The sequence below is a fragment of the Cyclopterus lumpus genome, chromosome 3, assembly GCF_009769545.1.
Source record: "Cyclopterus lumpus isolate fCycLum1 chromosome 3, fCycLum1.pri, whole genome shotgun sequence".
NCBI lineage: Eukaryota > Metazoa > Chordata > Actinopteri > Perciformes > Cyclopteridae > Cyclopterus > Cyclopterus lumpus.
In genome coordinates this window covers 25,241,270-25,257,111 of record NC_046968.1, presented here as the reverse complement: position 1 = coordinate 25,257,111, position 15,842 = coordinate 25,241,270, and the positions used below count along the sequence as shown (strand labels likewise).

General features: G+C 41.9%; 1 protein-coding gene across 7 annotated transcripts in view; it reads right to left on the bottom strand.

Moving 5' to 3' along the window:
• csnk1g1 (casein kinase 1, gamma 1) overlaps nucleotides 1-14,965 on the bottom strand; it is a 29,335-nt gene extending 14,370 nt beyond the window's left edge. For 2 of the 7 annotated variants that reach the window (XM_034557232.1, XM_034557268.1), the window contains exons 1-4: nucleotides 14,656-14,965; nucleotides 8,476-8,912; nucleotides 8,089-8,129; nucleotides 7,082-7,151 (exon numbers count right to left, since the gene is read on the bottom strand). In XM_034557232.1, coding sequence (XP_034413123.1) covers nucleotides 7,082-7,151; nucleotides 8,089-8,129; nucleotides 8,476-8,662 — 298 coding nt within the window. In that variant the 5' untranslated portion in view covers nucleotides 8,663-8,912; nucleotides 14,656-14,965. Of the gene's footprint in view, nucleotides 1-7,081; nucleotides 7,152-8,088; nucleotides 8,130-8,475; nucleotides 8,913-13,980; nucleotides 14,237-14,312; nucleotides 14,425-14,655 lie in introns of those variants that run through there. The other 5 variants (XM_034557250.1, XM_034557284.1, XM_034557259.1 and 2 more) reach the window with 5 other exon arrangements.
• Nucleotides 14,966-15,842: the final 877 nt, after the last annotated feature.

The following is a 15,842-nucleotide window of genomic DNA, read 5'->3' as shown; positions in this document are numbered from 1 at the left end:
CCCCTGCTCACTGCTGGCAAGTCCTATTAAAAAAAAAAAAAAAGGTCCCCCCAAGAAACTTCAAAGAAATGCCGGCGCTTCAATCATACGGACCTTGCTTTTATCAGGCTGCTTAAGCTGTGCTCAGCCCTGGGAAATATTATAATTGCATGATCGTTAAAAGAAGTATAGGGACGTCCCGATTGCTTCTCATTTCACCGATCCTACAGACAGTACTTTATCTGCAGTTTCCGAAATGACAAGAAGTCTTTTGGGAAATTAGCGGGAGCAAAGTTATAGTTTTGCTACCACACCTTTGTCTTCTTAAAAAGAGAAAGCTATCAACATACAGTCCCCACAATCAGGTGGTTCTATTTAAGCAGTAATGATCATTTTAGACCCTTTGAAGTGGTTCTAGATAGGCTAGCGTATGTTGAATGACCCTGGCTGACCCACTGACACCAGCCACATTTTAAACGAGCTATAAAAAGGGTTGAACTGGTGTTGAAATGCTGAACCGATTCAAGAAATATAAAATCGTTAGTTAATTTTGCCAGCCAGCAAACTCAGAACTCGGCTGTGGAAATGGTTTGTTTATAACAGGGAAAAACGTGACTTAGCATTAGCCCTGTTGATTTGATGCAGGAGGTTAATCCAAGAGGTTAGGTGAGGTTAGGTTAGGTTAGGTGAGGTGGGGTTAGGTTAGGTTAGGTGAGGTGAGGTGAGGTTAGGTTAGGTGGGGTTAGGTGAGGTGGGGTTAGGTTAGGTTAGGTGAGGTGCGGTTAGGTGAGGTGAGGTTAGGTTAGGTTAGGTTAGGTTAGGTGAGGTGAGGTGAGGTGAGGTTAGGTTAGGTTAGGTTAGGTTAGGTTAGGTTAGGTGAGGTGAGGTTAGGTGAGGTTAGGTGAGGTTAGGTTAGGTTAGGTTAGGTGAGGTGGGGTTAGGTTAGGTTAGGTGGGGTTAGGTTAGGTGGGGTTAGGTTAGGTGGGGTTAGGTTAGGTGAGGTGGGGTTAGGTTAGGTGGGGTTAGGTTAGGTGAGGTTAGAGAGAAGACCCCCAGTCCATCACGCATCTGTCCAAGTTTGCTCCCCCGTAGTAAAACATACCCAGGCGCCAATGAACACAACATTCACATGTTATCACTTTATAAAGTAGATATGAACATGTTAGCAAACAGTTGCCTGGCCAGTGCTTTACACATCCTGCAACACAAAGCGGCATTCGAAAGCGTAGTCCAATATTTTCCTTCTTTCTAGGGAGTGAGTGTGAATGAAACCTGTTAAGTTGCAGGCAGTAAAAAAAACACACAATAAGCCGACGTTTGAGACGTTACAACTGGAGAAGTGAACGGTCACTACGAAAAACATGCAATCACTTGATCGGTAGTACTTTTAGTACCTCCCGAGACTACAGCTGGTACATTTTGCTCCTGACCGTAACACCTCTACTGTATCTCAGTTTATGTAAAAGCCCTAAGACGATGTTTTTCCACTTTCTGCACACAGACAGGAGAAAATGATGGACAGGCTGCCAGCGACCAACAATATTTAGTTGTATGCTCAGTTCATTCATGTTTCTTGCGACGACGAAGGAGCCAGATCTCAGAAATCAGTTGGCACAAATCAAGTGTAGTGACGGGACCAAGATGCCATCAAAAACATATTATTGTGGCTCAAGTGGAGAGAAACCGATAATCAGAAAGCTAAATATTAACCCGTATTAATTTCTACAGAATAATGCTTCTGAAGACATTTGACTCACAAGCTCTGTAATAGGAAATGCACTACAGCTTGAAAAGGTGGCGCAAATGCTGTCCGCCAGCATATGGGCATGTAGGAGGCACGCTGTGCTCCATCTTGTGTTTCTGGACACCATTATGCAGTTCTGTGGGTTGCTAATTGTACCGTAGGAACGAGTGCCTTGAAAACCCCGGGTGCCTGTGGGAGGCCTAAGAATCTGTCAGATTGGAGACGTGCTGTAAATAAGTGGTTAAACGGCTGTTCATTTGAAAACAAGGTTAGTCGAGCGTTTGTACCAACAAAGGGGGGGAAACCCGGGGATCACAGAGCCATCATTATCTACAGCAAAACGGTCCTCAGAAGAGAATCCGTGTGTCCCCGTTCCGCAAAGTGTACTCTAATTGTAGCAGAAGACGCAAACATTGGACGGAAGCTACCGCTTTTGGGGAGGCACCACTGTTGACTTCTCTCATCCAATTTTCTTAAACATAATGAGAGCTCTTCATGGGTGTAGTTCGGACTCGGTCTTCAAGATGTTTCTACAACGCTGCAAGCGAGCGAACGGCACGTGGCCTGGACTAACAAAGATGGCCGTTGCAATAATACATCGACTCCTACCACAGTAGAAAAATGTAGTTCATGCCGGGGGCGACGTATGCTGGAACTCTACAGACTGACGCTCCATTCTCCACACTCATAACAATAGGTAAATGGAGTTGTCTTTACTAATGTAATGGACTTAATATCCTATTAAGTAATAAAATACACTTATTGGATCAAGACATTTCAAATACACTCGCGCCATCACACAAAATAATAAAACAATTACTTTCACAAATGTATCAGTTTCTGTCAGCTACTGAATAAACAGTTTGTATTGTATAAAAGAACAAAAAAAATAGTAAATGTTCATGTGGATTAGCGATATCTAATAGAGTCTGCAGTCATTTGCAATAAATAAATAAAAATTAAAAAAAAAGGAGAACAAGATGAATTTGATGGATGTGTGATGAATGAATAAAACTGGTTCTATGCCCGACTGAAATGTCCCCTTTCTGTGTGAGCAATTTCTCAACCAGCCGTCACAGACCTGTTCTCTCTCTGGACTCCGTGATGAGGACCGTCCCGAGCTTGGGTGTTTTATTGTGACCATCTGGTAGTAGTTGTTCTGTTATTAATAAATTATATGTCACTGTGTCAAAGAGGGTTGTGGAAACTTATTCAAAATCTATTTTTACCCATCATAGTGAACACTATCTCATCTTGTAACAGTGTTTTACGAGATGCTTAATGCCAGAGCAACAGCATGCCACCTCACAACGTCTATGCTTAACAAAAATGGTAATGGTAACGTCCGAGTGTGCGTCGGCAACATCACTTGCGTATTTTTCTGAAATTATGGAAGAAAACATCACAGTGATTATGTTGGGATTACTGTGTGGAGTTTGCATGTTCTCCTCGTGCTTGTGTGGGTTTCCTCCCACAGTCCAAAGAAATGCAGTTAGGTGAATTCGTGACTCTGAATATTATACTGTAGGTGTGAGTGTGATTTTATTACTAAAATATAACTCTCATATATATATATATATATATATATATATATATATATATATATATATATATATATTATTATTATTATATCTGAGCCCAGTAATAGACCGGTCGCCTGTCCAGGGTGTACCTAACCCTTCACCCACTGTGTGTCGACAGGATAAGCACTTTACAGATTGGGGGATGGACGGATATTTGCATTGTGAATTGTATGACGGGTGTGTGCAAAAAACGGTGCGTTGGAAGTGGCGACGTAGAATAAGGAGAGACGGACAGCTGATGTTGGTTTTGCATTGGTGCTTTACGCCTCTTGTTGAACGCAGGCGGCTTCTGTCGCACATCAAGTTGCGTGCTCTGGGTCGATCCACCACAACACAAAAGCCTGCACAATTAAGTTTCTGGCAGACATGTTGGCTGGCTTGGTTTTGATTTATTATTAAAAAGTAATACAAACACATTTACAACCCCTGTTTTTCTGGACACCATTAAGCTACAAAAAGGTTGAGAAAACCCTGCTCTAAAACAATGCTCTCTAGTTTTTCATTATGCCCTATTTATTTATTTTTTCCTCCAACCAAAAACAGATTCTTGTCCTGACAATGATCCGTGTGTTCGCATGAGTGGGAACAGACATCCAGGGTGAGACCCCCCCGGCCTTTCCTTTACACGTTTGTAAAAATCTAGTACGCTGTGTCACTGTGGGAAATGTTTACTCCTTGGGATCGCAACGGTCACAGAGCGGGTGTCGTGTTTCACGAAGCGGTCTGACTGCCAATGCCTTTTAAGAGCTCAATAGTGTCCTTGAACAAATCCGCTTGATCTTCAAAACCGTCCCGTCCGCAGCACACTAATGCCTCAGTGTGCCGGCTTGTAAACCCAAAGCAGCAACGGAACCACTGTTATCTGCACCGATAGCTATTCTCACGTAATATGTGCAAGGAGATGCTTAATTCCTCATCTAAATCAACCTCATGAATATCCAGTGACAGTTGGTTATGCACCAGCTACAACACCTGATTGAGCATCTGAGCCAAACCACATTAATTCATAAAGACCGTCGCACAGACACTGTGACAACCACATTGGCTGAGAGGAATGTGGCACAGCACACAGCCAAGAAGAAATGAGGTCACGTTATCCCATCTGGAGGAGAGGACGGAGGCAGGTTAATACGAGGAGAGGCAAACCCACTCTCTAAATATTTAATGAGTTTCCGCGCAGTTGGCCTTTTCCAGCCATTGCCTTTGCAAAACAATAGCCTTTATATATTCCCAGTCTGGTTATCGTGTATGCATTTCGAGCTCATCAATGACTCGGACCTCATAAATCACAGAAACATGGCTTTTATCTTCCGTGCCCGAGACCACCCCTCAGCCTTAACACTGACTGGTTTAAAGACCTTAATTCATTAAATTGTCGAACAACATGATCAAACTTATTTTCCATCAATCACTAGCTCTAGTTTAGGTGTATTTATGTGACCACCAGTGCATCGTATTTATTATTATTTCAACCATTTTGCCAGAAGAGCAACGAACAACTATTAAAAAAGATTTTCCTATTGTTCCATTGTTTCTAGCGTTCCCACCCATTTCCTCTCGTACCAAGACAAGAAAAAAAAAAAGAAAGACGTTTGCCCTTAATTTATTTCTCTGTTGCTCTGATAATCATTCTTGTCAGTGGTTGCTAAAACAGGGATGCGTCAGCAGACCTCGACTTCTCTCTTATGACAAACTGATAAATTATCAGGGGAGCAGAGTCTCTTATTGTGTCGTCTTTCATTCTGAACACAGCGGAATAAAGTGTCACTGGCACGCTTCTAGAAATAAAAACAAAAAGAAAAGAAGACCAACAGCGTTATGTCAGCGTTTGTTGGGTTAGTGTTGACATCACTATTCAACACCATGAAGCAGACAGTGTAGAGGAGAAAGAGTTACTATTGGCTATAAAGTGTGCAAAAAAGGTATAATAAAATCTAGAATTACGCCTTGCGGCTCTACGCCTTCGCCAATCCATCATGTTGCGGTTTACAGCCAGGTCTCCCTAAAATGTCATCATTTTATGAGAGGCATTTGTGAGAAATTGTCTTGATTAGAATATTCATTGTAGAGTTAAATAAAACTGTTTTGCAAGGTCACAATGAGCTCCACTGATTGCAGGCCACACCAGAACTAATACAAAAAAGTGTTAGATTAGACAAATTAATATTGCACTAAATTAAAAAAAAGGATCAGGAGCGATACTGGCTGAAGTGATCAGGACGTTATCGGTCATCTACAACATTTTATAGCCTGCATATTAATGTACAACAGAATTAAAGACTATCTGGTGATGTGCATCAGTGCTAACCTTTGACCACATGTTCTGGCCTCGTGCAATGACTAGCTTTGGTCCAGAAAATGGAGAGACAGTCAGTGAAGTAAGTTCCCTCTCTACACGCAGCACGGTGACAATGTATCAGGACTGTACCGCATGTCCTTTGTTTTACATTCAAAGTTTTTTGAAAGAAGTTTTGAATGTCTGTCATATTATTTTATTTTTTTTACCTCAGCGCAGAAAATAAAACAAAATGTAATGTAATAAGTAACTCATGGTGCTGTTAGCTCGATGCTAGACCGCCGCATTAATACAGGTGCGTGGCTACCGCGGCGTAAATAATAAACATCCATCTTATGCAACACGGGGACCGAATTCTACAAATAGTATAATATTATTAACTGCAACTGTGAGAAACTTCCGGGTTTAAACTAAATGAAAAGACATGCAAAAAAAAAAACAATAGAATTATAATTGTTTTTTAGCCTCTTTCAACTCATTGTTTATTTAACTGTATTGTTTTTGTTTGCCCTCTCGTCAGCATGGTTTCTGTCGGCAGCGGTTTTCAATGAAACGGCTCGTCTGCTACCTGCACAGCACCAAACTGCACATAGAAACGTAAATAGGAAGTGGGACTTTAGTTCCTAGTTTACTTCCTGTGATTAGTTCCTCTGGTTTCACAGTCCCTAGATTCTTTTGGTGAACACAGCAGAGCATTCAGTTCAAGACGCATCACTCAAGAGTGAAAAACAGAGCCACAAAGAGGAGCGACTATTGAACGCCACCATTCACCAGGTGTCGAGAAACACACCTCCAAATGAACGATAATGTTGTTCCGCAACTGCTGGATGTGTAAACGAACAAATGTTTGCTCGGTAGTTTGCCATTCTAACTTGATAAAAAAGGTGACAATATGTCAGTGTTGTGTTCACGGGCTTCTTTCCACCAAGATTGCAGGTTTAAGAGAAATGAAAGGCCGATATGTTTGAAAAGCCACAGGTGTTCACTGTGTACATAGAACCATGCTCCAACACACCCAGACTCGACCCATGCAGACCCGCACTTGACACACTGAACAGGTATCATTAGGTTAATCAGACCTGGACATTGGACACGCATGTGTAGAGTCGATTGCAGACAGTCTGCCTCGATAGCGACAAGGAAGTCTTTTCATCGGCTGCTGCGTCTGTTTCGCGGGCGTACAAGAAGCACTATGCCAACACCTTTCACATTGAAACGTTACAAAGCAAGGTCACCACGCTCTCTATGCATACTCGCACTCACGGACACAGCACTCCTGGAAAATTAAAAGCAAAAAGAGTTGCTGACCCAGCTTAAGATCAATACGTAAACCTGAGTGGAGTAATCACTTGTTGTGGAAAAGATGCAATCTGCTGCGCTAATCTTCCAAAACAGTCAAATCATTGTCACGCAGTCACAAAATGAAAATAAAAAATAAATAAATACCCCGCGGCGCGGCGAGCACATCTGTGACCTTACCTGTGGTTCCCAGTGTTTTGTAGAACCGGTACTCTAAATGCAACTGCGGTGCCCTCGACTTCACTGGTTCCTGTACAGGGGGACACATCCAAACGAGCACTGAGTTAATGACAAGAACCTCACAAAAGAAACTTAACACATATACAAACAGCAGCAAAAACACCGTCAGAGGAGTGGGTGTGGGTGTCAGTTTTGCACAAACATCCCTTGCAGCTCTTTCTTCTGCCAAAAGCTCAAACACGTGTAAATGAAAAATAAGTGTCCTTCCTCCTCCATTATCCGAGTCCTCGTAAAACATTACAATCAGTCTCCATTTTGCAGGTTTTTGTCCAAAGCTACTTCTGGTCAGGAAACATGAAAATTGTCAAATAATCCCGTCAAAAGGACAAAGGAACATAATTTCTTGATAAAAACAGAGTATGGAAAGATACAGCGTGCTCAAAAACACACCCAAAGACTAAAAATGTCTCCCCAGTTCGTTGATTTTTTTTGGAAACTCAACACATATTTAATGAAACATTTCTCAATTGTATAAAACCTGGTGTACAGACACCATATAGTACTATGAGCTGCTGAGAATTATTTGCTTTAGCAAACTTTGTATTGTAATTTGGCCTCTACTACTCTCCAGTGAAACAATAATAAAAGCATGAGTCAGGATTCACAATTTCCAGTCAAGCAGCCTCTGGAAAGACACACCTCGCCAACCACCTCACTGAGACACCCGAGCACAGCCCAAGAGTCATATTTCTGCAAATCCACTGCATGTGGCAATGAAGAACATGCAATTTGTGTCTACTTGAAGCTTAATAACAGCTTCCGTGTCGGAACGCAGCATTGACATGATATAATTTCGGTAACGTTTTAAACGCATCGCTGAAATAAAAGTACACCAAGTGCTTCATTATGCATTCACGTAAATGTATTTGATGCATCATTTTGCAGGAGATTATTATGTCAGCAGAGGTGAGGAATCAAGCAGAGAGAGAGAGAAAGTGTGCACTTACCAGTTTAATGGCTACATACTCGTTGGTGTAGAGATTTTTACCTGGAATAGGACAGAAAAGATGGCTTTTTAAAATTAAATACACCACTTTAAAAAAGGTTCACCGGGGAAAAGGCAAGTGACTGTGTCGGATTGAGTGAAGTTTTTTATTTATTTAAATCTTTTACATTTTGGAAGATTCATATGAAAAAAAGGTCTGGAACAAAACTGAACATTTTACGATTGTATTAGGTCGCATTAATTTTGGTTAGGTGTACCTAATAATGGTTCCATGTGTCACTACACTTAAGTCAGCAATTTAAAAAGTGATTCTTCCAAATTTACTCAGTTATTTCGTTGTGCGCGTCGAACCAATTCACACGAGATAAAAAAAAATAAAAAAACTTACCGAGCTTCAATTCACCAAAGTTTCCACAGCCGATCTTCTTGCCCACACGGAAGTTTGGCCCCACCATGAGAACCCCAGAGGAGCCGGAGGAGCCGGACGGTCGGGACGAGTGTCCGCTGCGGCTTCCCTGGGATGCTTTAGTGCTCCTGGCGGGCCGCTCGCCATATTTATCTCTCGGTTGATCCATGGTGTGAGCAGCACAGGTCAGCGGGAGCCCAGAGTGATGTACAAAAAGGCCTCCTGGGCCGGGCCCACCACAGCCACAGCCCTGGTCACTGGCAGTGCCTGGATGGCACGGTCACTCTCATGAGACAAAGCCTGGCAGAGCTAACCGGCACTCCTCCTCCCCTCGGTCCTCACCCTGTCACCTCTAACAGTTGTTGGACAGGCTGATCTCTGGCATCCACATCGGTCACAGGAAGGAGAGGGTGGAAGACCTGTGACAAACACAAAGAGAAAAGACATTGACACAGAGAGCATGGCATGGAACATTGTGGTGTGGCTCAAAGAAGTCGTCTCACAAGATGTGGGCTGATCGTTTCCAGTGAGCTTCTTCTTTCACAAAAGGTTTGGGACTGTAGGAATGTCTTGTAGGCTCTCACACGCATAAAAACACTCAAGATAACACTTCATTCCAAACACTAGCACATTAAAAACGGTCAATTTAAAAAGGAATTCCACTTTGAGATCGTTTTAGATCATTAAAAAAAAGCATGCCTCCTTGCTTCAAGAAGTGGAGGAACACTGTCACACAATAAAAGTAAAATAAACTTGAGGCAGATATTTTGTCATTTAACTTTCACTGCTGTTAATATGATGTGGGGGGAAATGCAGTAAGATCTGAATAAAAGAGCTTCACATTTCGACAGAGATGCCCAAATCGTGCACAGAGAGACATGGTGGGGCAGCTACATTGGCTGGACATTTTTATTTTAAGAATTGACAAAAAAAAGGCTCTTAAAAAATGTTTTCAAAATTAATCATCAGGGGCCACCACGTATAAAGTCACCAGCAAACACTTGAGCGTATCAATGACATTTTAACACTCAAATCAAATCAATCAATCAATTAAAGATTTCACTTCACCGTGAGGATTGCGAGTTTAATTTATTTGAAGGTAACGAGTCATCGTCACGCTCACTGCAACGCGCCAAATGAGGACAGGCCTGGCTTACCAGAACAGCACCCTGCTAAGCTAAAGAGATAAGTCATCCAGTCACGGTGGTCACAGAAAGCACCAGTAAATAGTTTGAGCATCAACACGAACCTCAAAGTCATAGTTTGTGATCACAAAAAGGCATCGAAGACTCCACCACCCACAGCTAAAGCCTGGCAGACAATGTCAGCGGGGAATATTATGTAAACAATTACATAAAGCTACGTCTGCTAGCAAAAGGCTTAACTTTATGGACGCGGGTCGGACCTCCTTCTACCACAGGCAAGAATTACGCAGATATTAATCTGCGACTATAAAACATTAAGGAAGTTTGGTGAATGACATACAGATCAAGACATATGATGTTTATCAGTTCCAGGCCTCTCCGGGGACTTCCTATTCTGTAACTCTGAAGCAAGCTGCAGACAAAATGTTGCCCGTAAAATCAGGCAGATATCCAGTTAAACTAATTATATAGCCATAAGATAAATACCAAAAGAAAGAACTGTTTCCCATTAAAGAACTTTTTCTGCTTTCAATAAATGTTTAAAAAAAAAAACAACAACAGCCACTAACGCAGTGATTCCTGAGCATGGAAAGGCTGCTGCTGAAGAGCGCTTGTGTGTGGGCTTCCGGATGACTCATGCTCAGTATTGCCTGCACAGATCTCACCATCAAAGACGGCTAGTTTGCTCTCAAGGGCAACTGGGCACTGTTGCTATTACATAAAAGCATGAACGGAACAACATGGCTATAAAACAGGTTTGAGGCAAACGACAAATGGCGAGCTGCTGCAACAGTTTTCCATTGTGCAAATAATCATTTGGTGGGCCGCTCCGATCCTGGGCGCAGCAGTGTTTAGATTAGCCCAGCGAGGTGGTTCTCCTGATTGAAGACCATCTGCACACACACACAAACGACACGACACGGTGGACGCAGGATGAAACACACATATACACACACACACACACACACACACACACACACACACCCTTCACCGTGAACTGCAGCATTACAGCTGGCCTTCGTAATACTTCTAAACACAGCTTTAAACTCTCAGTTTATTCTCAAAGTGGTTACGACAATAATTAGATTCAATAAGGTCGTAATGTTTCACATTGTTTGAGAGGGGGCATTTGTTTTTGAAAAGGGAGAGATGCGCGATTGATTCTAACTGGTCACATTGCCATTTGTTATTGTGTAAATCGAAGCCGATTTCCACAATAATGGCGGTAAGGTCTAGTTTGTATTAAAATATTTTTGTTTTGAGACACAAGTTTATTGTTATGGATGATAATGCAACACACAAGGCTGACACAGGGCTAGTTTTAGTGCAGTTCATTTGGAGCAAATTATATCCAAACTTTACTACAAAAAAGTGTTTTTAAAAAAGGTTCTGAGGAGGAGAATATCACATTTTAACAATATCACAAAAATGAGTGTACAGTTACTTTGGCCGTTTTATACATTTGGAAATTGTATCGCTAGTAAGATTTACCAAAGCCGCATTGCAATTTAAACATGTCCAGACATGCCTCACTGGAGGAGCAGGATGGGAAAATAAACATTACACAGGGACACAAATTGAATTCATACTGCACTAGATATGGCAGCAAAACCTCCACAACCATTAATTACAAAAGGCGTATCGCACTATATGCTGTGATGAGCCCCTCGGTTTTATTAATGCACACATGTGCCATGTGCTGATTATTATTAAAAAGTGAAATGCAATCCACTATTATAGCCCCGCAATAACCAACGCAGCTTGTAAATATATATTCAATTTCAGATGAAACAGCAACCCTCCATTATTATAGGACATTACGTGGCAGTGTTGTGGTGGATTGCATTATTTTAGAGGATGCTCGTGCAGATTTGTTCACACTGTGTGTAAAGTAGACTTAAAGAACACATGTCACGGGGGTAGGTCTGTTTAAATTCAGTCGCCTGCCAAATTAATAAAGATCTGTGGTCTCTACAAATGGCTTCTTCGGTCTGGTTGCAACGTGGGGAATCCCCCGGGCCTTAATCCCTGCGGAGGCGCCACCTATCCTGATAAAAGAGGATGTGTTTGTGTGGATACACACCTTTTTGGCATCCTATTAAAGTCATTTTGTTTCTCACAAAAGAGAAGGACCCGAAGGGATTATTATCAATACAGATCCCATTAACCCTTTCCGTTCAGCAATTATTTTTTTGACAGCATGCATTGTTACTAAATCCTTACATGTAGTACATTTTGCTTTGGCCAAGCTTGACATGTTTCTGCAAAGTTAGCATTTTTCATCTATGCAAATAAAAATAAAAAAGTTCCTTTCTAATATGATTAAGATGTATCCCATTGAAACATCCTGGTGTCAGCAATATGCACGCACTAATAAAAGGGAATTGATATTGACAGAGCAGCAGGATCGGATCAGACAATCCAGTCAGCCTCCGTCTCCACGGGCGTTTGGAGGAAAGCGGAGAGGTCGGCTGCAAGTTGTCGCTCTGCGTTCAAAGTGGAAACTTTCGTCCGGTTTCGCCCCGGACTCGAGTAGTTAGGCGGTAACCGTGGCTGCCTATTTGACGGTAAAGATTTACAAGGGCACCGCCTGATGTTTGTAACAGTGCTCATTTGCATCGAGGCATTTCATTACTCCGGCTTGGCCTTCATGGCTGCGCAAGTAATAGTAACATCATTAAGTGCATTGATTAATACACCCATTTTACATTGAATGCAAACTTCACTCGTTTTGCTTCCTGAAGAAATTGCACTCATTTGATTGATGCGCTTTACCTCACCGCATACCAGTGGCCACAAACAACAACAAGAATAATGCAATAAAACCACTAGGTATAATTAACAATAAACACACTGTTCAAGTCAAGCTGCTTTACTCATTCTTCTTATGAAACTCATTCTTCACGAAGAAGAAATGTGTCATATTACTGACGAGACTCTCTAGATTGAGCGGCCGTGACGACAATCAATAAGTTCTGCTGATCTCAGATCTGTGTCACGTCGCCACTATCCTCTCAGCTGAAGACATGCGTCAGTGTATTTAACGTCCTAGCCTCACTGGAGATAATGAAGCAGGGATTTCCGTGTTTACAGAAATCCAAAAAGGAATCATGACATTACTGTTTTCACAGTGCTGTGACTTACAATATCCCTGTGTAATGAGGAGAACGCATAAACACAGACACACACTGTTTACTGTCTAATCACTGGCACGACGCCAAGCAGCAAGCCTGACTGACGAAAAGGGGTTTTCCAACATTGTCGGTAATCAGAAGCTAAACATTTTCCAACAGTCCAAGAAACTTGATGCAATTGGTTAATAGCTGGTTTTCAAACCCAGCAACTGTTCACTGGTTATATTTCTCTTCAGCGACACACTCATGTGGCATTGAAAAATGTATTTAAAACCTTGATTAGTCCATAAATGTACCCGTCAGAATAAATGGAGGAAACTGAGACACTTCCGGCTGATTAGCATCTATTAAAAAGTGACTTATCTGTTGACATCTTTTCATTTTTTACTGAAACATAAAGACTCTGAGTGGAGTGATTAACCTTCAGCGGAAAGATCAGCCTCAGAGGGGGGTCTGCCAATAGTGCAGACTCCGACTGTGGCAGTGCCAGCTAACAGCTGCCTCTCTCTCCTTAAAGCCAGCTCTCATGAACTATAACTGGGGGGGGGGGGGGGGGGGGGGGGGGGAATTTAGATTACCCACAGTCTTCCTTCTCCAGAGATTCACAGAGAACAATAAAACAAATACGCACATGGCTGTGCAACCACATCCTTACTCCACCCAAGAGTTTGTTTGATCTACAAAAACAAATCGTACATATATTGCATGATCAGCAGAAGTATGTATTTTTGTTTTGGAAAGACAACTTTTTGCTTACTTCGAGTAAGTAGTAATAAACTGCACACGTGGTTAAGGACGAGCCAGTGACCACGCTTGTAAAGTACATAGTTACAGGCATACACACACACAAGTGAAATGCATTTACACTAGTTTTTTGGATTTTACTAAATTCAAGGCTGTGAACAGTGAGGTTTGTTCAGATAAGTTTGACTTTGAACACAGAAACCAGCCTTTCTCCTCAGTGGGACTCCTTTAAAAAGGACCACAACGATAATTTATCCTGGATCCACATGGCCCTAAATTTGGGTAAATGGCCAGCAAGTAATAATTCACTAAACATGATTTCAGAAGTGAGTTTGCACTCTGGTATTCAGTGGGGATATTATTTGACCAGATGAAGGAGGTAACTGATCACTCTATTGATTCAACAATAAACCAAGGTGCATTGAGACATCACTCCTAACAAAAATAATAATAATAATACTCACAATAACTTGCAGCAGTTCTCTTCAATACAACTCCGTGACTGAGAAAAAGAAGGGCCTACACGTAAACGTGAATTCATTATCATATCCCTTCTTCTGCATCCGTTACCAGAGACAACACTCTGTACCTTCGGAGGTGTTTCGTAGAGGCAACATAGGCTAATATACAAAAGAATGATCTAATATACAAAAGAATGATGGATCCGATGGATCCGATGGATCCGACCGAGCCCCCCACCCCCACCCCCACCTCCGGTACAAATCAAAACAAGGAAGCGAGCTGACGTTTCGCGGACAAAGCCCAACATTAGTGACGGTCACATCGATTAACTAACCGCTAGCCGAGTTAGCTCATCGGGAACCCCTGACGAACCGGCCACGAAGCTACGGCTGGCCGAGCGTCGCTGAAGCTGCTCCAGTTGCACACGTATTCTCACAATCATCGCGACACAGACATTGTTTTTGTTTTAATATATACGTTTAGTTAAGAGACAGCCGATAAAGCGCTCCGCCCCCCCCCCTTCACTGCTGGGTGTTAACGCCTTAGCAGACACCAACTGACGGCTAGGTGACAGCTGGACGGAGCTCAACAAGGAAATTAGCTCCGTTAGCAACGGAAATATTAGCTTAACAACCAACGGCTCACTGTGGAACGTTCAAAGAAACACCGCGGCTCACCTTCTCTGTGATTTAAATATCCAGACGACCAGGACACGGCTCGCGGGGGGGGGTTGTTTTGTCACGCCCGAAACGTACAACGGCTGCCCCGCGTGAGGTGTGTTCGGGGGGGGCGGGCGGGCGTCTTCACGTGAAGGTTTTTGTTGTTGTTGTTTTGCGGTTGTCACTTGTTGTGGCTGATGTTTTCACGCTAACAGCGGAGCGTTAGCGGCTCGCTCCATTCTTCGCTGCTCTCGTTGAAAAGGTTCGAAACATACCGGATGTAGTAAAAAAAACTAAAAAACGGCACCGCCCGCTTCGCGACGCACACGTCCGGGTCAGGACTGATACGGGATACATTAATTACCGTCACACCCCTGATGTTACGTCAGGGAGGGTTGTGCACAAGTTCCTCTGGAAAAAAAAAAAAGAAGCAAAAGTGGTTCTCCTTAAAAAAAAAAAATTTATGTGATAAAGAATAGAAAATGGATCATTTATCTTTCTTCTGTCTTTACTTTATGGTATTTTATGGTTTGATTGGCTAGAACTATACATATTTATGTTTTATTTAATTTACATATATATATATAGATATATATATATATATTACTTTTTTGTATATCTATTGTATACGAACTACATGGAAAGAAAAAAGAAAAGAAAAACTACTATAAAAGAGTTAGTCGAAGAGAACCTTTGGTTATTTGATTAGTCTTTTATTAGGTTATTAATATGCTTAGAAAGTGAGCTCTGCTTATATATATATGTCTTGTTGGAAAGTCCAAGAACTCAGTTAAAAGAAAGATTGAGCAGAATCAAATCAATGTATTGCCAAGGATATTTCATATTGTTGCAGAGAAGTAACATAAATATATAAGATGTCCTGATCACATTTGTCTTCTTGCTTCTGTACACATGACATCTATTGCATCTGTCCATCCGGGGAGGGGGATCCTCCTCCGTTGCTCTCATGAAAGGGTTTTTTCTATTATTTGGGAGTTATTCCTGTTCCGATGTGAGGTCCTGGGACAGGGATGTCGTATGTGTACAGATTGTAAAACCCTCTGAGGCAAATTCGTAATTTGTGATATTGGTCTATATAAAATAAACTGAATTGAATTGAAAATCCCCATGTGTCCTTTAATATTCTGCCAATACTTACAAGACAAGCCACACAATTTGAATATTGAGCCTCAAAAGTTCATTCT